A 21,748-nucleotide genomic window follows, 5' to 3' on the forward strand; every position below is an offset into this window, starting at 1 on the left:
TCCATTTTTACTCCTCAATATCATCAAATAATGAAGTTCTGTTTAAATAAAGACTTCCCTTAGCTTAAAATAACACAACGTGTACATCCACTCCTAAAGACAGCGTTTTTTTTTTTATTTTAAAATTCTGCATCTGAAAACACAGTATGACAGAAAGCATTTATATACAACTGCAGTGTTTTTGGTATAATACAGTATTTAATACATCCATTTCATTTTCTGCAAAAAAATTTGCTTTATTGGACAAAAAAACCAAACTCCCATTGACAAAGAATACAGCTAAGGCACATTGTTTTCTGCTAAATGAAAGACAAAGGGTGCAAAAACGGGTAGTGCAATAATTGCTGAAAATCACATTCTACTACAAGAAAAGCATTCTGACTTTGAACTTTGATCACCGGTCAATTTTAAGACATTTCAATATCTCATAAAATACTCCTTTAAATAAATAGCAAAATATCTACATCTTTCAGTGTGTTCCATTTGATTTTCCAATTTTTTTTTTAAACTTTGCTGTATATACATGTTTTTTTCTCCCTATTCAATAGCTTACAAAATATTTCTGTACAGCTTTATGCATATTATGATCTGTAACAAAATAGTTATTTCTTAAAACTATATTACCACCAGTCTTTGAAAATGACAGAATAGGAATAACTTATTATGGACTATGTTAGGCAATACAAAAATCCAATCAACCCCAAACAAAACCAAAATAACAAAGTCAGAAAAATCATTTAATTAACTCAAATCAGTTATTTTTGTTTCACAATTCTTGCTTGCTGTGTAAACCTTCTCAGTTGCCTTTGGGTTATATATGCATCAGAATACTGAAACAGGGTAGGATCTGAGATTCCTAAAAGCACTGCAGCCTGCCGGGAATATTGGCGCTACTGAAACATGACAGTACTCCTTGGAGAAAAGGATCACTGAAACCCAACATACCCAAGCCTTAGCAGAAGTTCTTGGCTTCTGCAGACTTGGATAACCTTTGGATAAAGCTCCAGAGGCCAGATTTTTTGGAAGTGCATTTGTAACTTTGATGGTACAGCCAGACTCCTCTGTCTTCTATGCCTACTGTTACATTCCCAACCATCACTCAAAATCTGGCCCCTAGTGGTGAAGTTCTTCAGATTTTAAGACCGTACTGTTAGGATACATCTTCTCTCAGTTACGAGTACAAATCTGACGTGAATGCTACTGTGTTCTGCCAAAATGAGTGACATTGCTCTAGTATTTGTCTCATGCATCTGAGAGCAGAGTCTGTCCTCTTACAGTCTGAAGATAAATAAAAAGCTATTATGTCTGCACTTTGTAGGTAATTAAATCAACCTTCCTTATCTACCATAAGTTGCAGAAGACAGAGCTCATAATTTCCTAGGGTTTATATGAACGTCTGAGCCTTCCTTTGCCCAAAGGGAAGGTCATTTTCTTCCCTTAAAGACTGCATTTGTAAGCAATTTCTATTGTATTTGTGAAGCGTAAGCTGACAGCAACACAACTGAGCTGTAATAGAAACCTCAAGGTGCCTTTTATTCCTTCCACAACAAACAGAAAAAGTGAGCAAGACATAGACAACACCTAACTTTCTAACACAGTTTAAGGCCACATTTAGAAAGGATGAAAGTAAGGCTTTCTTTGAGGGGCAGCACACACTGAATGCCACAATGGGAACAGACACTGAGCAATTCAAAGCCAATAGGCTTTACCCACAGAAAATCTGAACCACCGCCCTAATTCTGGCCAACACGTCTGTGCTTTCTTTTGGATATAAGTAGGAAAATAAATGCCACAGTCATCCTGCAGAATATTCCCAGCAAACTGACGGTGCTCCCCTAGCAAGAGATTACTATCTTCTCGATTGAGGGTGTTAATTACAACAGAACCAAAGACAAGCAAAGTCATTACAATATACAAATGCAGCGCAATGAACCGCGCCTAGAATTGTCACTCTGTTATCAGAGGCACCTGTACAGTATCTTGCTGTTTATTTGGCAAGGTTACAAGTAATACTTCTAGGTTTTAACAAAGTAGAAAGAGAATTTGCATAGATTGTACATTCAGTTCAAGGAGACTTCTGGTACCTTTTTTTTGTTGTTATCAGGTAAACGTGTTTGCAGACACAGTGAGGTAGCAGCTGTGATAGCACCATGAGCAAAAGAAGGTAACCAAGGCAGAAGCAAAGAGCAGAGTGATCTATGAGCTACTGGTAGTATAAAGGAGCAAAATCAACACAGTACCTGCAGCCTCACATTGTGAGGGTTAATTGCTCGACTGCAGGAAACCTAATGCTGCTGTGGTCCTGGGTGACATAGGCTGTAAGATCTTGATGCCTCAATTTTCAGTGCTCTCAGCCTGATTCCTCTTTTCCTTACAGTGGTGGTGATGGTGAAGGCCTTCAAAAGCCAGCCTCTTCCATGCTGCACCTCTGAAGGGAGCTCTTGAATAGTCTACAGGAAGAAAGGTATCTCCAATCTTCCCACCCTTGCTAAGGCTCTATATGCCATGCTGTCTACAGCATCCTGGCTGCCCTCTTCCGCTTCTCTGTGCAGCGGCCACCCCGTGTGACTGGGCCTCCTGTCCCAGGCACTGCTGCTGGGCCCCAAAGGGCAGCGTCCCACCCCCTCCAGCGCCAGCTGGCTCCTACTCTGCTCATGGACATCGGCCAGTGCTTTCAGTTGCCATTGAATATGGGTTTAATGCAATGTCCTAAGAATCCTTAAGACTATCTTGGAGGCCTTGAATAGATGAAATGAAAGCACATGGAGATCATTATCATCTCCTCACTGCCAGACTGAAGCTAAGGACAGTGGGACACAGTGCTAACTGCTTTCAACCAACTCAGTCTTGGCTGATGAAATAACCAAACCTACTATTACGTATCTTAAATAACCGTGCCCCAAGAATTGGGAAAAGGTACTTGCTGTTATTTTTTTCAGATTCCTTCACATATTTTAGTAGTGATCTGACTGAAGGCTACTCTAAAAAGCAAACTTTTCTGATTTACAACTAGGGGTTTTGATGAAGCCTAAGGATTTGGCTCACATGAGTACCAAACTTCCTGCCCAACAGAAAGCAATGGAGTTGGCCAAGGTTCCATCTGGCCAAGTCCCGAAGCCCTGGGAGCTGGGAAAATGAGGAGGGTGTGATAGCCAGCAGCAGGCTGGCAGCTCTCACAGCTGTGATGAAAGAAGAGAAATACAGAAATCAACTAAAGTTGGTCCTCATTGTCTGACCACAATTAAAATCTGGATTTTGTTTTATTTTTATCTGGGAAGTCAAAACTAAGATCTCGTGGTATCAGCATTTCTCAGGCTTGTTGTGCAGAAAAGAAGGTGCTCAGTTTCGTTGCTGCACAACTGTGTCAAACTTTTGCAGCTTCAGCACCTTCTTTATCTTTTGCCTCTCCCTTTAGTCAGGTTTAGAATATTCCAGCTCTGACTCACTACTCTGGTCATTACAATATGACAGAGTGAGACTTCATTAATATTGTGATTAGTGCTGTAGGAGATGGACAGAAGGTGAAGAAACATTAGTTGGTCCTTCTGTTGGTCCTGCAGGATCATTGCTAAGTTGTTAAACAACTACACATGCATTGTGCATTAAAGCTGATACATAGGAAAGCCAATCTGTAACACAGATGCACACTCCTCCATGTCTAGGTTCAGTGGTAATGAAAACTGAGCAACAGAGATACAGATGGACTTCCTTGTATAATACTTGCCATCATGGAGGAGTTGTTAAAATTCCCTGCTTGCTGAGAGCACAAAAAATGAAGGCATAATTTCAACTCTAAAAAGCTTTTGAATATCAGAAAATGGAAATATAAATACAATCGCTTAATGTCCAAACGTTATCAAAGAAAGAATTGGACACCTCTAAAAATAAACTGTCATTTGAGCTGTTTCTATTTGCCTCAAGGTTTAACATTACCATATAAACAGGTTTGCATATCACTAAAACCGACTTTGGATGTAATTCATTAAATCATGTATGTAGATGTTCTGCGTTTGGCCACGTTTCCTTTCTGTGTAATTCAGATTGATCACAGAAGTGTTCCACGGCTACTGTGCAGAGCAGGCACAGAATTTAAATGAGCAAAGCATTACACACAGAGGGCAAATGCACGCATATGGAAACTCACCCCTTTGCTACAGAAGGGGATTCTGATCAAAGCTGGCTTTCAGCTGGAGTCCCATTCAGCAAGGAATGACCAGCATGACTGGAAAATGACACCAGCACATTCAGATGGGGATGCATAACTTGCTTGTTTTGTACAAACTGTGGGTTCCTGCTCTGAATTCTCCTTTTCACCAAATGTAAGATCTGTGAAGTTATTCTCTTCTAACAATATATGATATTCACCCCAGGCTCCAAGTGCCTGCCATTTCAGGACCAGAAAAGCCACTCAGCAGCACCACCACACCCACTGGCTGGAGCAAGCTCTGATTCCTGATGAAATTTAGTGCAGATGAGGTTTACTGCACTACTACAGCACTTCCCAACTCAGACTTATCTCTACAGCACCTCTGTCTGTGCCTACATACCGTCAGCTACAGCAGATGCTGTCGTTTAGGTCCAAAGCTCAACACTCACCCCAGAAGACGTTCCAAACACAGCAGCTCAGCCACTGAGGATTTCAAACACATACAGTATTTACTGATAGCATACTGTCTCACCCTTTTTATTTATGTGGACTTGACTCTGGAGCCCTTACTCAGGATCAGCACTCTGTGAAAGCTTTGCCTGAGGAAGGACTGCAGGACCCCTTGTTTTAAGCTGATGCTGTAACAGCAGCGCTGGGAGTGCCAGCTTGCTACTCAACTTCTTTGAGCTTTTTGTCTTTCAGAAAACAAACTAATATTAAAAAATAACTAGTATAGAATGCAAGTAGATACTTCAGCAACCACTTGAGTTCTTCTCCCTTTTTAAACTACAGCAAACTAATCTGTGCCTTACATTTAGAATGATAGGACTGGCAGATTTTCTTCTAGCCACAGAAGCCTGGGTTGTTGTCACCTTCTGCTCCATCTAGTTAACAATGAGAATTTTCTAACAAAGTAATTAAAAACACTCCTGTTTAAGAATAAAAAAGTATCAAATTTAAAAATCAAGTTATCTGCATGTGTGTGTGGGTGCACCCTTACACACATGCCAATGTGCAAGACCGTCTGAGCAGTCTGAGTACCCCAGCAGCTGTACTGAGTACAATCACTGATGGGGTTGTTAACTGTGTGCCCTAACTATGAAGTTCTCCATTTAAGCACAGGGCTCTGATTCTGCAGTTGCCATTGCATCTGTGTGACTGAAGCCCTGGATGCATTTCTCAGTGAGAACTGGAGGCCTTCAGAAAATCTGAACTTCATGATGGAATGTTAGATTGAAAACAAGCACTGCCAAAAAAAAAAACCAAAAACAAACCCAACCAAAAACATACTAAGTAATAATACCGCATTTCTATTATATAAACCTGTTGGCAACATTTACCTCTAGAGCCAGTTGAAAAGCAGGAACATTATTTTGACTGAAGTATTTCAACCAGCTCTCATTGCTACAAGCTTTCCTAAACCTAGAGCTCTCATGACTGTCAGAACGAGGAAGAAAAAAGAAAGGGAGGTGTGAGGGGAGGAAGGCCTTTTCTTAATAAAGGCAGCTTCAGTTAGTAAGATAACATAATCTTCAAGCTGCAAAAGCAGCACCTACTAATTAGTCATTGACTAAAACATAAATAATAAATACCTAAATTGTTCCTTCTATGCATCCATTTTCATGCCAGATAAACACTTCAATGCTCTGCCTTCATGCCAGCACAGCTGACACCGCAATTTTAAGTCCAAAGCAAACTGCAAGTAGCTTTAAACCAATGCTACAGAGAGAGACAGAACGAGCTGCTGGGATCTCTGTGTCACGGACATCTTGCAAGCACTGTTTAAAAGGGCATTCAACCTTTCTGTGAGATGCGATTACAGAATGATTTAAGGGTCTATTTCCCTCCTGGTGTGGAAGCTTAACTCTCATCAGCAGGAATGAGAGCTAGACATACACAGAGAAGGGTAAACAGATACCTTGCTGTTTAAATTAACAAGATTTTGTTCCTAATTAACCCAATAGCACTTAATAGCTTTCTTGGGTCAAGAGATTACCACAGCAACAACAACAAAGTGCATGTTTTATGTAAATGCAAAATGCATCAGTTGGAGATGACTCTACATAAAACTTATATTATAAGAAGTTCTTGGAATATAAGAAAGTGAAATCTTTTCCTGCTTTAGAAAATGCAGCTAAACATGATGCAACAGATGCCTATTTCAAACAGGAAGCAGCCTGCTAGAAACTCTAAGGACAGGGGAGGGTAGAGTTTTCTGAGAGAATAAAGCAAGAGCAATGAGAAGCAAGGTGTTGCTCTCCTTCATGTCCAGCTTTGGTCAGGAACTCTGATATCCTGCTCAGCCTTCTAGGTGCTATTTTAAATACCCTTCTTCATGCAGAGCTAGCAGATCTGAGACCAAAGGAGGAAATTAGTGTTAAGACTTACTTATTTGTCACTACTCAAGTCAGGGAAGAAATGTCTTGCAGATTTAGGTCCCAATCTTGCTCTCACTGATAAAAATAATCTCCAACTCTAAACTGCAAAGGCCAAATGCCACTGTTTTACTGGTACTGAGCAACTCCACTGCCCAAGAAAAAACAGCGAACGTGAGCAGTCACAGCCCAATCTGCGGCCAGTGATACACACACTTCTGTGCAGGAAGTCTGCAAAAGACTGAGTGCTGGTGAGCTTAGAAAGATCCTGCACATTCCAAAGGTCTGAAATCCAAACTGTTCTTGGTCTTTCAAAATAACACTTGAAGTAGCCAGACCCTGAACCTGACTACATGAGAAATGAAAAGCTGATGCTGCAAAACACCAGTTCCATGTAGAGTTTATCATGAAATTGGTCTGAAAACCTCTGACTGTAACCTGAAGGCCCTTGCTTCAGCTCACATTCCCTAACTAGGATGACACAGACAGCACAGCAGTTAGCTGTACCCAGAATTACTTTATGTTACATACAAAAAATAATAATGAGGGTGTACCATAATTATTTCATGTTCTGTAAGGTAATGAGGCCATATGGGATACAGCCTGCAGTAACCAACCTCCCCAGGAAGCATAAATAGAAGGGAATTTTGCTGTGATTTATTTATGGTAGCAAAATAATTAAAGCCTATGAAACAGCAGAGGTACAGACAAATTTATTTTTAAAAAACACCACTTTTAGCAGCTGTTCCCTCACTGCCCTCTCCATGGCTCAATGCTGCTGTTGCTTTGAGGCCCACATGGTGAACCAAGCCACTCCAATGGAACTGATGGAGAGAGCAATGCCAAAGGCCTTGTCAGATTATTTTTTAAGAAATAATTACATTGCAATATGTAACAAAAAAGTATAACGTTCCCTTAGGTGAAACCTAGAATGAGATTCATGTTCGAGCAAGGTTCAATTCCCTTTTAAAACCCTATGCCGAAGGAGGGCGTACCGGCTGCTACCTCAAGCGACCATCGGGTTTGACGGGGCCCAGCTCGGACTTGGGGTCGGGGCTCAGGGAGCTCCAGGCAGTCTGGGTGCAGGCCTGCATGACGGGGCAGGCAGTGGGGCCGGTGCTGCAGATGTCCACGGCCGACCAGACGCTGCTGACCAGCGAGTCCACCCAGGCGTCCAGCCGGGCGCCCACCAGCGCCGCGTTCCTCTTGGCCTGATCCACACGAGCAGCGCTGACGGGAATGTTTAAGACTGGGTTCAAGCCCTGGAAGCTCTGCTCCATGTATGCGTTCTTCGGAGGCCCGCTGTGATATTTCATGGCTTCCTCTAGAAAAGGCAGAAACAAACCACAAAATTAGTGTGTTGAAGAAAACCTTTGGGGTTTAAAGGGTTCAGCACAACTGAAAGGCGGGCCCAGCCTCGCAGCTCCTGCCCATAGCTGGAGCCTGAGCACCGTGCAGTTCCCTCCTGTGAGGAACTTATTTTGCATTCAGGAAAAGCTGATGTTGTCTCTCTCCCCAGAGAGGAGGCCTGCAGATACGCCCTACTCAGCTGAAGTTACCCTGCCAACATCCACACAGACTGCGCTTTGAAAGGAGGGAATGGCTGAAGGAGACCCGAGGTGAGAGTGTTAGAAACTGTGGTCAGACCTTCAAGTGTTATCAATGACTTGTCTAGCAGAAAGAGAGCTCAGCCTGGTTTTCTTCTGAACAGATTCCTCTTCTCCTGTTATGGAAGTCGCAACTCTTGTATGCAGTATCTGCCTCCAGAAGCCATGTGGTGACACTGGAATGACAGCATCCCAGCCTTGGACAGACCAGGTAGGGCTGGTGGAGCTGTGACCCCAGCATAATCGCTGGAAGCACTCCATTCTCATTGGGAAAGCGCTCTCTAACAACAGTCATATTTCAAGCACTTGCACTTATTCAATGGATCAAACCCATTTCCTAGCGACACCTTCCCTTGCATTGTGGTTGCTTTTCTTAGAGTAACTCCTCTACCTCAGCCAAATGCAGCACACTGTTAGTAAAAATCACTGTCAGAGTGCGATAACACCTTCAAAGACATTCAGACCTTCAGCCCAGTCTAAGGCTTGCTGACTACTGGAGGTAGCTGAGGTGCTACTCATATGCCCAGAATGTGACCCTCCAAAAAAATTCACTCAGTGCCTCTAGGGAGTAAATTCTCAACTCTTTCTTTCTGTTCTCAGCTGACTTCTCTACCATCCTTGTTCCCGGCAGCACAGAGGATATGTTCAGCTCTGCCAACACATACAATCTAAAACACAAAAAGGGCCCATTCAGGGCGCTCCAGGCTAGGAAAGCCACTGGGTTCAGATATCATGTAGAGGCCAGGAATTACATATTCACGTCTACAATTCCTTCCACATATCCTTGCTGCTCACACTGAGCCCTTTCTTCCACACAGAGGACAGCATCTCGGGCATTGGCAATAAATCAGTAAGTTGATTTAGAGGGAAAAGGGACACTTAATTGGAGCTTTGCTGTTACGTTTGCAAAGTCTTTAATGTCAAATGCAGCACAAGTCCATTACTTCAAATTAGTTCAGCAGATCCCCATCGCCATTATACATGGTTTAACTATTCCTGTATTCTATATCTATCTACTCTCCTTTTTCCTTTAAATGGTAGATATCTAGAATAACTTCTAGTCAAAAGGAGTTTGTTCCATGCACATATGTCAGTAGTGTGCTCTGCCAGAGCTCTACAGTTTAAGAAACAGAACGAGTACACATGATTAAATTTCCTCCTTTGGAAGCAATTAAATATGAAAGATTGTTTGTCAACATATTAATTAAATAGGAGCATTATAAGTAAAAATCCCCAAACAAATAAGATTTGGCATTACTAGCAGGATCATCTGACTGAAACAGGCAGCTCAGAGAGCTTGCTGAATTAAAGGCTGCTGTGCATGTGTTTGCTGTGTGGAACAAGAGAGATGTTTTTCCAGACAAACAACAGGATGAAACAGAACTCGCCCTGTCTCAGACTTTTCTCAGACATTCCCACCTGCACACTGCTGTGTGGTTCTCACCACTCAGTGAGTGCTGTGCTCTGCTCCAGAACCAGCTGTGCTGCATGGATGTGCCGGCAGAGACAGTGCTCAAAGTGTATAAAGGAACTGAAGGGAATCCTTTGCTTTTAAAATAACCCAAACAATATTATCAGACAGAGCTGGTTAACAGCAGTCAGTGCAGAGCTACACATCAATAGGAAATTCTAAGGGTTCAACCCAGAACCCTCTCCTTAAGCCTCCACATCTTTGTTCAAGAGTTCACCAGAGAAAGTAATGACCTCTCCTCCCTGTTCACTGCCCATGCTGCTCATCCACACTATGGGAGATGTTGGGTGCTATTCCTCTTTGCATTAGAGATAAAAAAGAAGAGATGATAATGACTTTATAACCTACTGGGCTGGGAAAGCAAGGAGATGTGGATCCCAAGCCCTGAAACACTGCACAAAGGGAGGCTGGAGCTACTGTGCATCATTTTGAAGTGCTTACTTACACTTCAGTCCTTGCTCTTGAAAAAAGTAATGAATGTAAGGCCTGCCTCCATGAGATGTGGTTTTAGACATTTAAGACTCCGGTCACAGCAACCAATTCAAAATTAACTGGACTGCAGACAGTAAGCCAGATATTTTTTTCCACTGAAGACATCCATATGGTCCTTTGAGGTGGAAGACTTACCAATGCAAAATATGTTTCACTGACTTTAAATTACAGTTTCAAAAAATAAGTTATTTTTTGTGCCCTGTTGCCATTTGCACTTCACTCTGGGAGGGCATTTCCCTCCTCAACTGACTTTCCTTAGCATTACTTCTTTGGGCTGAGCACACAGCCTGCAGTCAGCTGCACAGGCTGGGAACTCAGCAGTTCTGTGTGGGTTTGTTCTTCATTTTGCAGAAAAAGCAAATGAGTTTAGACAGAGAGTGGGCTACAGAATGAAAGAAGCAGTTACCTCGGTGCACATTAAGGCGCTAGACCTGTGGTTTTTTTTTTAAGGAACACAGAATGTACAGCTTTATTTCCTTACTTGAATTGCATTGAAGCCCTCTGGCAAAGAGGTAATTTTTTATCGACATTTGGTTTGTTTTCTCTTGCAGCAAACAAGACAGTGCTGCATTTGCTCATTGCAAAGCTAATCGACTCCTTGTCAACTGGATCTGAACTAAATTTCAAAGCAAATCCCTGTCTTCAGGGTTTTTCTTGGACTGACGATTCTAGGGCATGTCTACTCTCCTGCAGACACAGGCCTGCCTGCTGCCGTTACTACATTTATCAAGAATGTATCATGTTATAGCTGGTTAATTTAAAGAAATCACAGCAGTTCTGACACAAGTTGCCACCCACTTTATAATCCGTATAGATGCAATTAGAATTGATTGAGCCACTGCAAATAACCAACAGCAAAACAAAGGTTTCCCAGTACATACTTAATTAAGCTGATCCATAAATATGGATTAGGTTAACAGGTTTCTGAGATGTATGTGTGCATTGCAGGGTGTCTGCTAATGCCTCCAGGACTTTGAAAGAGGCGGCTGTAGCTGGGGGGCACTGGGACCATGGGGTGGTGTTTGAGGCTCCCTGTCCTGCTGTGGGGCAGCAGGAGCTCCATGCCAGGAGCACACAAACACATCAGGAACCAAACATGAAAGGTGCCTCTGCAGAAGGATGCTCTCCTTCCCTCCTTCTTTGCTTGGGGGAAGAAGTTTTTAAGTAATTTATTTATTTTCAATCTAGTGTTTGGTATTGGCTTGAGGTCTTGGGCTTCATCTGTCCCAAAAGTGAATTTGCCCACTAGCTCACAGTAATTTATTTAGGTTTTATAAAACTACATTAAACACATGGCAACTCATTAGCATCACTCCAGCTGGGAGACCACTGTCAAAGCTTGAGCAAACTCAAATTTGAAAATTTGTTTGGCTTTTTCCCTGCACCTCTCAGCGCCTCAGGGAGATGTGTGCAATCCCACCTGGGAGCAGCACTTGCACAGACTTCGTGCAGCAAAGAGAAAGAGAGATGATGGAGAAGCAGATGCAACCTCCATGGAATTTGCTGCCTAAAGCATACAGTAAGAAACCCTTGTCCTTGCGTATAACCACATCTTCTAGCCATCTGTCTCCCTGTCTTGTATCCTCCACATCACATTTCCTTTCTGTCTTGGCCTGAGGCATCCCAATGGCCTGTGGCAGCTCTCCTGCATCCTTACAGTGAGCGAGGAGAACTTGGCTCTAACACACTCAGCCAGACAGTGAGACACTCCGAGTCACCATTTAAAGAAAAAACAAAACAACAACAGAATCTGGCTGCGCAGGACACAGGGAGAAGGAGATACTGGTGGACTAAGTGAAGCTGAACCCGCTTTTTCCAAATGGGTTATTTGACAAATTCACTTAATTCACTTTATTTCCTTCCTCCAAACATGCAAAGACCTGAAGACATTCCTGGGCCAAAAGGATCTGCTGAAGGCAGAACTGATCAGAGTCAGAACTCAGAGGAAATAGACACAGATTTGGATGACTGGAGGGGAAAGAGGAGTAATAAAGAATAAATAACATTAGATTGTAAACTTTCCACTGAAATAGCTTTGGGAGCCTCATTTTCTGTGGAAACATCCCCACCCTCCAAGTGCACTCAACCATTGCATGTAAGAACGGATCTTGGATCTTTTATGGGTCCAGTTCTTGTAAAGGGCAACAAATGCCTGTCTTTAAACAATTTGCATTTTACCAGTTATGTGCATCTGGACATAATATCCCAGGAAAAAACCTGTCCTTGATTTCCCCTTGTGGCTTTACTTGCATGCACAAACTCTAGGCCAAAGCTAATAAATAAATGAGAATAGAAAATGAATAACTAGCTGCATATGCTGTTTTTATAAACTGCTAAATGAAACATCTTTGCTGGTAGCAGGTCCCAGAATTAATTTTTTTAGTTTGAACTGTAATCATGAATTTTGAGAGAGATACAGGAATGAACATATTCTGCTTTATTTAAGAGAGGAGCAAGTTGCTGCCTTCATGGTGTTGGGAAAAAGAAAGCAGCTTCACCTTGTGCTCTGTGCTGGTCAGTGGATATGCAGTGATTTAGGAAGTACAGCGACAGTTGTCACATTCTTGCTCTCAAGATACAAGGGCTTAGTGGCTGCTGCCAGATTTGTGCAAATATTTTTTAGAAAGACAGTCAGATTGTGCACAAATATGGGCAGATCGTTATGTAGGTACCAATGTGGACTCTGGTTTCTACATCTGGAATGTGTGAGACAGAGTGGGCCTGATCCTGATGAAGCAAATCATACTCAAAGTGAATGAAGAAGGCTTCTGGAGGAGCAAATTATCTGCAATGGAAATCTTTCTGACAAGAGCTATAGAGCTTTTCTTTTTTACTTGGGATGAGGGAAGAACAAAACTTGAATCCCTAATAAAACATACTTCTCTCTTCTGCTGACAACTCCTGGCTAAGGCTGATGTATGTTTTATTTTCAGTGTCGGGACAAGACAGTAATACTATTCCTTCATTCTAGAGGGTTTTTGGCAGCTTTCACATTGTTTACAACAGTAACAGAAATTGTTCTTTTAGAACTTCTAATTCTTCTGTCGTATTCTCACAATGCCTTTATTTGGCACAGAGAAATATATTTAAGTAATAAAGTGGTGACAAACTGACAAAAGCTTGAAATCAAAGCTAAATGACAATTGCCAGCACAGAGCACAGTAACATCACTGAGACAGAAAGCCTTAAAAAAACCCAAACAAACAAATCTGCATTGTAAATATCATTCTAACTACAGTGAAGTGTCTCTCTCTGCCCCTGTAATTAATTTACTCCTTTACCTTCATGCCTCAGCCACAGGGAGATTATGCATCCCAGCATCAGCAAAGCACTCCCGAGGCTTTTCCTAGATAATATTGTTCCCAGGCTTTGTATTTCATTCCTATGGTAGGTTCTCGTTACCATATGAATAGGGCTCTTTAACAAGAAATATGAGCCAGATCTTCTCTCAGTGAATCAATGGGACAACTTTTTCTTTCTTATTTGTAGCAAGATGGAGGGATTCCCTGATTCCAGTGGAACAGTTTGAGATTTGGCCTTTGGACCAGAGGGCTTTTGCCTTCTCACCACAAAGCACTGACGCTGGGCTGAAGCCTCACACATGCTTGGCTTTGCTCAGTACTCTCACATAGCAAAACACAGCAAGGCTGCTGGCTACGTGCCACATTTTCAATCCAGTCTGTGCCTCAACTGTTAAATTAGCAAAGAACATGGAATTCATTCATTTGCAGGAGATGAATCCGTAACAGCCACGTTTAGAAGCAGGGCTGCTTCAAACTTAAAATTCTTTCTACACGTGGTGGTTTTCAAAATGTATCATTGCCTGGCAGCTAATAAGAGCAGCAGGTTGTCCGTGGTGCAGTTTTTCCTTAAGAAACGATGTCACCAAATGCTACAAGGAGAAATCAGCATGTTGGCTGTCCTGGTGAGAAATGTGTAGCATCAGGCTCCTGCTGAGCACGATAAGGGCGGCATTAACGCTCAGCAGCTGTCTGGTGGTGCGTGTGTTACAGAAGCAGCACGTAATGCTGGAAGGTAAAGGCCCGACTCAGTTTATGTGCTGCCTCATCAGGAAGAAGAACTTCTGACAAGTTAAAAGGACCATTCACATATCTCTCTTAAGTTAGGAATATTAATATTAGGCAGATGGAAGCACTTGAGCCATTAAGAACAATAGCAAAGACATTGCTAGCAACAAACTTGTGTTGATCACAGCGAATAAGAGAACAGGTGTGGCTGCAGACTGTACTTCTCTCTCCCAGCCCATCGTACCTGGCGCTGGATGAAGAGCTGAGCACCCAGTGCATGCGCTGCTGCTGGCCCTTGGGTGGCTCAGTGCTGCTGTGGTGGGCAGGAAAATGGTTTCCTTGTGTAAAGTCTGACTGGGTCTGATGCACACACCAGGGCTGCTGCATCTATTGGTATTTCTGTAACACGTGTGTTTGGCATGTACTGAGCAGGCTTTGGCAGGGATCAGGCAGAAGTGAATACCCCTACATGATGACTTGTCAGGTAGCTCTGGCCTAGAGTTATTTTCCCTGATTCACTATTTCATATATTAATGTTTTTTATCATTAAACACACAGTCTTTGCCAAGATAGCTGTTTAAACACCTGTAACTTTACGAGCAAATGTGAATGCACAGCTTCAGAGAAGGGTCCGTTTTTCTTTCTAAATGATGGCTTCTATGATAGCTGTTGTTTCTGAGTCTGAATTTCCCTGGATTTTGAGCAGTGTGTATTTTAAAGATATAAATAGACTTTCGTTCAAAGTGGCTGTCTTGTACAGGCTGGATACAGACACTTCACTTGTCTTGGTGCAACAATTTCATCTGATTTACTATTTATAATATTCCTCTATTTTCGCAGTTTCCAGTGCCACACTACTTCATTTTTAACAGTGGCATTTACAATGAATACAGACAAAATAACCGTATTATTCCAGTAACAAATAATAAAACTTACCTTGTTTGATAGGCTGCCGATTTGAGAAGGTGAGAGGCGTAACGAGGAATTTGGTTTCAGCTACCTGGACCCAGTGGTGCAGAATTTTTATTGTCCAGACTCCAGGCCTCAGGGGCAAATTCAAGGGCGGTTTGTAGTGAGTAAATTCTGCGCTGGATTCAATGAGGATATCGTACGTCGCTGCTATGATGTTGACTGGGTCCACCCAAATGACAGTAACGGTGACGTTGGGGCCTTTTCCCCATTTCTGCATGCCAACTGGCTCATCTGTTGGCCCGAGGAGTCCTCCGAAATTCCGGAACAGCCTTTCCTTGGCGTCCCACTCCGTGCCAATCTGAAATCAGAGACACACCGCTGCTAGCATCATCTCTGCAAGCTGAGACTCCTGTGTCAAATAAGGGCTCTCAAGACACAAGTTGTATTTCTCAAACAACTCCCACAAGGTACACAGATGAGTACTATCACAGTAACAGTGATGTAATAGGCTCCAGTAGCTCTCCTTTTTTTCCACGTGAAAGCAGTCAATAAAGGACCAAGTCCAGTGACCGAACACTGACTGTGCAATGCATAGGACCTATGATCTCCTGGGACATCAACAGGTATAGTACATTTGAGAGACGGAGCCTGCAACACAGACCTAGCCAGCTACTGCTAAGAGTCAGGATGAGGCTTGTGCTGACTTCAGGACAAGTCACACTGGGTTCTTTACAACAATTTATGCATGAGATGCTGGTTCCTTGTACTCCCTCCCCACGTGATGCAAGTTACTTCTGGTAAACTATTTTCTCATTGTCATAATAGTGACATTGTTTTTTTAATTATTCCTAACTAACAGTAAAGCAGCTGATTCACAATCTAATGTAAATATTTAATAGACCTTTCCTTTCTCTAACAGCTTTCATATTTACTGTATGAATTGTAATGGTTTACCCATAACCCACAGGATGATGCATATTTACGAGATGTTGCTGTTGAACACTTGTACACAACTGAAAAAAAAAACATCTGTAAACAGACAGCATGAAAATGTCATAATTGCCCTTCTTAGGTAAGTCAACTGATCAACTATTTACTATTCCAGCACCAAGTCTGTGGGGGCTGCTCTGAAAGTAATGTCTCCTGTTTTGTTATGTGGGCCCATGATGTCAGAGGCGGCCATTGGTGGGATGGTAGCAGAGATTGAATCTTCCCACCAACATCCCATTACATGTTGTTGCCATGTGACAGCAGCAGAGGGGCACTCTGACACAACAGCATGTGACATGGAAGGGTGGATAAAGCAAAGGGGTGGAACTGAATTCCTACGTGCAGAAAAAAATGGTGCCCACTGACATTCATGGACACTTGGTGACCACTGATGGAGACCAAACAGTGGCTGTGAGCACAGCTGAAGCAGTGGGTGGTGTGTTTCAGCAACAACACCATCAAAGCAGCTATGAAACAGTGTGTCATCTCTGCTGGTGCAGATTTTTATATGAGCGTGGCATGGAGCTCTTGTTCATCACTGGTGAAAATGCACAGCTAATGGTGTTGACTGTACTTTTTGTAGTTGAGAATTTGCTCTACTAAACAGTGCTATTATGCTCTTTATATCTGTTGTAGTTTCCATGCAAATAAACAGGTGGCATTACTTTCAGAGCAGCTTACACAGCATGTACTTATGGGGCTGACTGTTAACAAACCATTCTATCCATTCTCAAAAAGGCAGCAGGCTGGATCACAGTATTGAATGTCACATATTAGCTTCTGGTTGAAGTGTCTGTCTTCCTTGTCCTGTAAGGTCCTGCTTTCATGACCTTAAATCAAAAGCAATCAGTATCAAAAAAGATTGAGTGACCTCGTGGGAAGGGAAGAACAGAAGAAGTCCTTGTCTCTTTTTTGCAAGCAGACATCTGATGGCATTCCTTGGAGAGACATACAGATGTTTTCACCAACCCGGTACTACAACCTTAGTAGCCCTCCTTAAAGCTCTTTGGCTTTAATCTCCAAACAAACAGCAGTGACGAGCTATGAGTTGATCTGTTCCCTACACAGAAACCATGGGGTTCACTCAGATGGTCTCTGGAGTCCCACGCACATGCAGACAGGATCCTCTCTTTTAGTAAATGTGGATATTGAAGATTTCCCCAATGCTGCCCTGTCCTTGTCCCTCATGTTAACCTCACACGGGTCATGGGCAGAACCTGCTTTCCTGAAAGCGTAACAAATGATTGTAGCTGGTTTGCTTCAAAGATTTTTCTTCTAGATTTCAGCTGAATTGATGAAAATAAGTGGTCCCAGTTTAATGTTGTAATCCCTCAAATCTGGAAAACTTAACAACTACCTGATATTTACTACCACTGTTGTGTATTTTGGAAACTGTTTGGTCCTGAGACCAATTTAAATAAATCCCTGTATTTGGCAGACAAATTACAGGAGGACTACTAGCAAAAACCTACAAGGCCAGTAGAATAAAAGCCTAACATCCTGAACTCATCCTTCTTCATATGAATTCCTCTACAGGACTATGACACTGCAGAATAAGAGACAAAATGAGCCTTCTACTGCTCTGCCATCAGCCCAGCAGTGCCTGGTATTTCCAAGGTATTTCACCTCGCACACCAGCTAATCAAACCTGACAGCACAGCCCAGATATCAGACCCCAGCAGTGACTGCCTTGAGGAGCTGTCAGAGCCAACTCTCCTGACAAAGCCAACTGAATATGTATGGAAATAAGCTGAGAAAGAAAATTTCCTGACCAGATCTCACTACCTACTCCACTGACCCTCACTGGGTATGGTGATATCACACCTACCTCTCAAGAGACCTGGAAATAATGAAACCACAACACGTGAAGCAAACATGCACCCTCATGGGCAAAGAAAACCCTGTAAGGAACAGCTGCTTCTGCCACACCTGGTATTTCTTACTGGACTGCTCCTTCAGGAAAGCAGGCTTTATCCTCAAGAATTAAACATGTTAAAGGCTTCCTTCCCAAACCCAGCAATGTTCAGAGCAGTTAACGGTATCAGGCCTAGACAAACTGGAGGTCGTGCTTCAGTCTATGGGTGAAGTCCCTTTAAAGCACTGCTGACCACAAACCATATGAGAATGGGAATAACATCATTCAGAAATCTTAGTATCCAAGGATTTCCTAGAGATACCAGAGAAATACAAACTAAAGCAGTATTCATGAAGTAATGCCAGCTTTCCTCTTGGAGAAGGTCCTCCCACCATGAGACATACCTCACCCAAAGGCCACTGCCTTCTGTTTGAAAAGACTCCACCCAAACCAACCCATCACCCACCACATCGGCAATTTCAGTCCCAGGATGGGAGCCAGTGTGGGGCTGTAATCCTGCCATGCAGACGAAGCCCACAGTGGAAAGCAGAGGGTGAAAGATGTGGTAGAAGCACCCAGTGCCATCTCACCGACGGCCATGGGATGCTGGAGAAGGGAAAGCAGGGAGCTAAACACATCTGCTGCAGGATCTGCCCTTTATTACCAGTTGCCAGCTGGGGGACATGCTTTCTGTGCTGCACAGCTTACAGGATAAGCTAGTTTTAGAAGCTCCATGTTTTAAAAAGAATTTTACTTAAAGCACTATTGAGAGACTTGTAGCTCCTCCCTTGAACTTGACATGGCTGAATTCCCAGTACTGAGATGTCTGGTTTTACAGCTCAGAAGCTACTACAGTCCTGTAATATTTTTCACAGCCCCTTAAAACATTTGAAGTAGACTTTCACTTTCAAATGGAATACAGAAAGTACAGGCTGGAATCAAACAGTAATGAAGAACTGATAACATATGAAAAGATGTGGCACAGAAACCAACATTTTCCATATCATTATTTTAATCACCATTATTTTGGGCTTCAAGAGCAGGCACCATGCATGGTGGATGTTTAGAAAGCTGGAACTCACTCACTAGCTTATAACTCCCAATTCTATCTCTGTTCAGTCCCCAGATAAAATTTTCCCAAGATAAATTATGCCTTGATTATGGGTTTGTGTCTCATTGCTCACCACAAACAGGACCATTAGGTTCACACAATGCGCACTAATTGCCTGCCACCTAGTTTATTTTATTCTCTGTGATGAATCACAAGTCTTAACAAGACTAGAAATGAACTTAGTGTTCCACTGATACACTCTGAGCTGAGACTTTTAGTACTCTACAGCAAATCAATCTTTTGCCTTCCACGTAAAAGTTATCATTGATCTGGACTAATTGGATATATATTATATGTATTATGTACAAGCCAATTTTAGGAGATGTGGGAGTTTCCGAGAAAAAAGGAGGAAACACTTGGAAATCTTCTTTCTTGGATTTCCTGTAAGGTTATTTTATTTTCTCAGCCAAAGACTGAGTGCAGGAGCCCAATGCAATTGGAACACTATTATTAACCCCACAGGCCGTTCACACAGTGTATGGTGAAACCCCCTACTCAGGATGCAGAGTCTGAGAAGCAAAGCCAAGGAGCAGAGGGCAGGAAGGGCTGATCCTGCCCAGAGAGAACCTGTCTCTGCTGCCATTCTGGTTGTGTCTCAGTGACACAAAGGCACCCAGGAGCCTGCACACACAGCAAGTCTGTGCTCTTTCCAGCAGGTCCCACTGGTGTAAGCTGGGGACAAAACTCCCATTTAAAAGACTCCATTCAGTTTCAAGTTTCTGCCAAATTATGGAATGAAATTTGGAAAGAAAAAGAAAACCCACACAGATTTATGTCCCAGTGAGCCCAAATCATAAATTTCTGTTTTGGTGGTTAACCTGCAATCATCAATGTCCTCACCTGAGCTGAATTGCTGAATTTGCTTTACACTGGTGGACTTCAGCAAAGAGGTGGCATTTTAATAAGCTGTAGCAGATGACAGACTTTCAGCCACACTGAAGCTGAAGAGGTTAATGCTGGATTTATACCAGGGTAACTGAGAAAATCATTTGGCTCAGAGGCAGAGATGCCTGCTGGCCAATGGAGGGCAGAAATAAGACAAACATTTAAGAAACAATTAAAACAATTAAATGTTTGACTTTGTACCTCCTGGTCTTTTAAAACATAAATCATTTCTGAAAAGAGAGGACAATCCAAGAATTTTAGGTAAGAAAAAACAAGGAAGAGATGTGAGCAGCCAATAAAACTCTTTTCCCAGATTTCAAATAGAAGAAAAGGTTTCCTCAGCCTGAAAAAAGCTCCCCAGTGACCAAATCCCTCCCATGCTTTGCACTGACACCGGTCACTGCAGCAGCAGATCCTTCCATGTCTACCTGCAGCCCAGCTGCGGGCTACGAGGCCATGAAGACGGGCTCATCAGTGCAGCAGAGTTCAGGCATCTTCCCTGCAAGGTGACACTCTTCCTGTGTGTTGGGCACAGTGCAGCAAAGGAGCCACTGACACACTGCTGCTTCCCCAGCAGGGGACACCAACACTGAGCATCGCTGCTCCAGGACATCTGCAGAGCAGGCTTACGGCTGCTGCAGGGCTGGTTTGGGGGAAAAAAGGCTTGGTGCTAATGCACTGGAGCCAGAGGGGATCTGGTGCATGGCCAGAGAGTAAATTCTGGTCCCATGAGTGCTCCATCCCTACAGTGAGATGAAGTTAGATGTATTCTTACTAAATATGTTTATTCTAGTTCTCGAATACTGAACTAATGCGCTTGTTTCTATCACGCAGTTAGAAGAAGATTCCTGCCGCCAGCCCTGTTGCTTTTGAAAGAAGGACTCAGAGAAGGCATCAAGCTGAAAGCGAGATAAAAAATACCAAATAAACAGCAGAAGTACTCCTACAAATCACAAGAATTAAAGCTTGTATGATCATTTATCACTGCATGAAATGGCAAGTCTACCATCAGACACATTGATAAACGAAACACACCTTCCATCCATCTCTTTAATGGCACATTAACGTCATGGATTTGCCATGCACACCAAAACACTGAATCCAACCCAGGCATTTCTTAATTGCCCAAGAAGATGGTAATTTATGGACTTGGCCATAATGACTGGAATGCATTTGTTCAATCAATTTTGTGCCTTAATTGAAATCTGTGGCTTAACAAGAAAAATCACAAAATTAACTGCTCAGACAGTTGTATCTTTAGAACAGAACATAGATGTCAGGTTCTATTAGTGGTCAACTTTCCTGATATATTCTAGGGTACACTTTTTACACTGTATGTCAGATACCGAGACAAATTCCTACAGCAAATAACAGGATTTGTGGGAAATCTCAGCCACTACTGTGATGATTTTCTCTTTCATGTTACAACATCAATATTCTATTCAAATGTGGCACTGGTGCCTGACTATCACTAATTTCATGGTTTGTTTTCAGCATTTTCTTGAGAGGAACATTTACCACATCCTTGCTCACATCTGGAGCTGCAGAAACACGGCATTTTTCAGCTCCCACATCTCTCTCACAGCAGTCACAACGATCACAGTCACAGAACTTTTTAAGTTTCTGAGCCCCTTTTACAACAGTGAATGCCTTCAGTTTGTCAAAGAGGGAATGAGGGGACACTGAGAGTAACATAAGTGAGAGTTAACCATGGATCTGGGCTGGCAAACAATACTGCCTTTGATAAAGAAACTGCATTGCACTACAGAGCTACTCTCAGCTACAAATTACATGGAAATGAAGTTTCCAAGGGCTGCTGAACTAGTACATAATCTCTTCCGTGGCTTGTAACAGTGAATGAGTGGCTATGAATAC

The 21,748-nt window shown here is 42.6% G+C and overlaps 1 protein-coding gene and 1 long non-coding RNA gene across 8 annotated transcripts in view; one reads left to right on the forward strand and one right to left on the reverse strand.

The window, feature by feature from the left end:
* Positions 1-101: 101 nt before the first annotated feature.
* The window catches only part of XYLT1 (xylosyltransferase 1), a 152,390-nt gene continuing 130,743 nt past the window's right edge, over positions 102-21,748 (reverse strand). For 2 of the 3 annotated variants that reach the window (XM_031606986.2, XM_090151554.1), the window contains exons 10-11: positions 15,057-15,390; positions 298-7,846 (exon numbers count right to left, since the gene is read on the reverse strand). In XM_031606986.2, coding sequence (XP_031462846.2) covers positions 7,524-7,846; positions 15,057-15,390 — 657 coding nt within the window. In that variant the 3' untranslated portion in view covers positions 298-7,523. Of the gene's footprint in view, positions 7,847-15,056; positions 15,391-21,748 lie in introns of all 3 variants that reach the window. The other variant, XM_090151553.1, reaches the window with a different exon arrangement.
* LOC116237659 (uncharacterized) lies at positions 2,377-21,744 on the forward strand. 5 transcript variants are annotated; one of them, XR_016471682.1, is made up of 6 exons: positions 2,377-2,464; positions 8,042-8,141; positions 8,234-8,340; positions 11,485-11,611; positions 15,069-16,104; positions 17,559-21,744. It is a non-coding gene; the product is annotated as an uncharacterized LOC116237659 (long non-coding RNA). The 5 variants fall into 5 exon arrangements; XR_016471681.1 differs by lacking the exon at positions 11,485-11,611 and having other exon boundaries at positions 17,559-17,639; positions 20,708-21,744; XR_016471683.1 differs by lacking the exon at positions 11,485-11,611 and having other exon boundaries at positions 15,069-15,655; positions 16,000-16,104.

Source organism: Phasianus colchicus, chromosome 16, assembly GCF_987193195.1.
Source record: "Phasianus colchicus chromosome 16, bPhaCol1.hap1.1, whole genome shotgun sequence".
NCBI lineage: Eukaryota > Metazoa > Chordata > Aves > Galliformes > Phasianidae > Phasianus > Phasianus colchicus.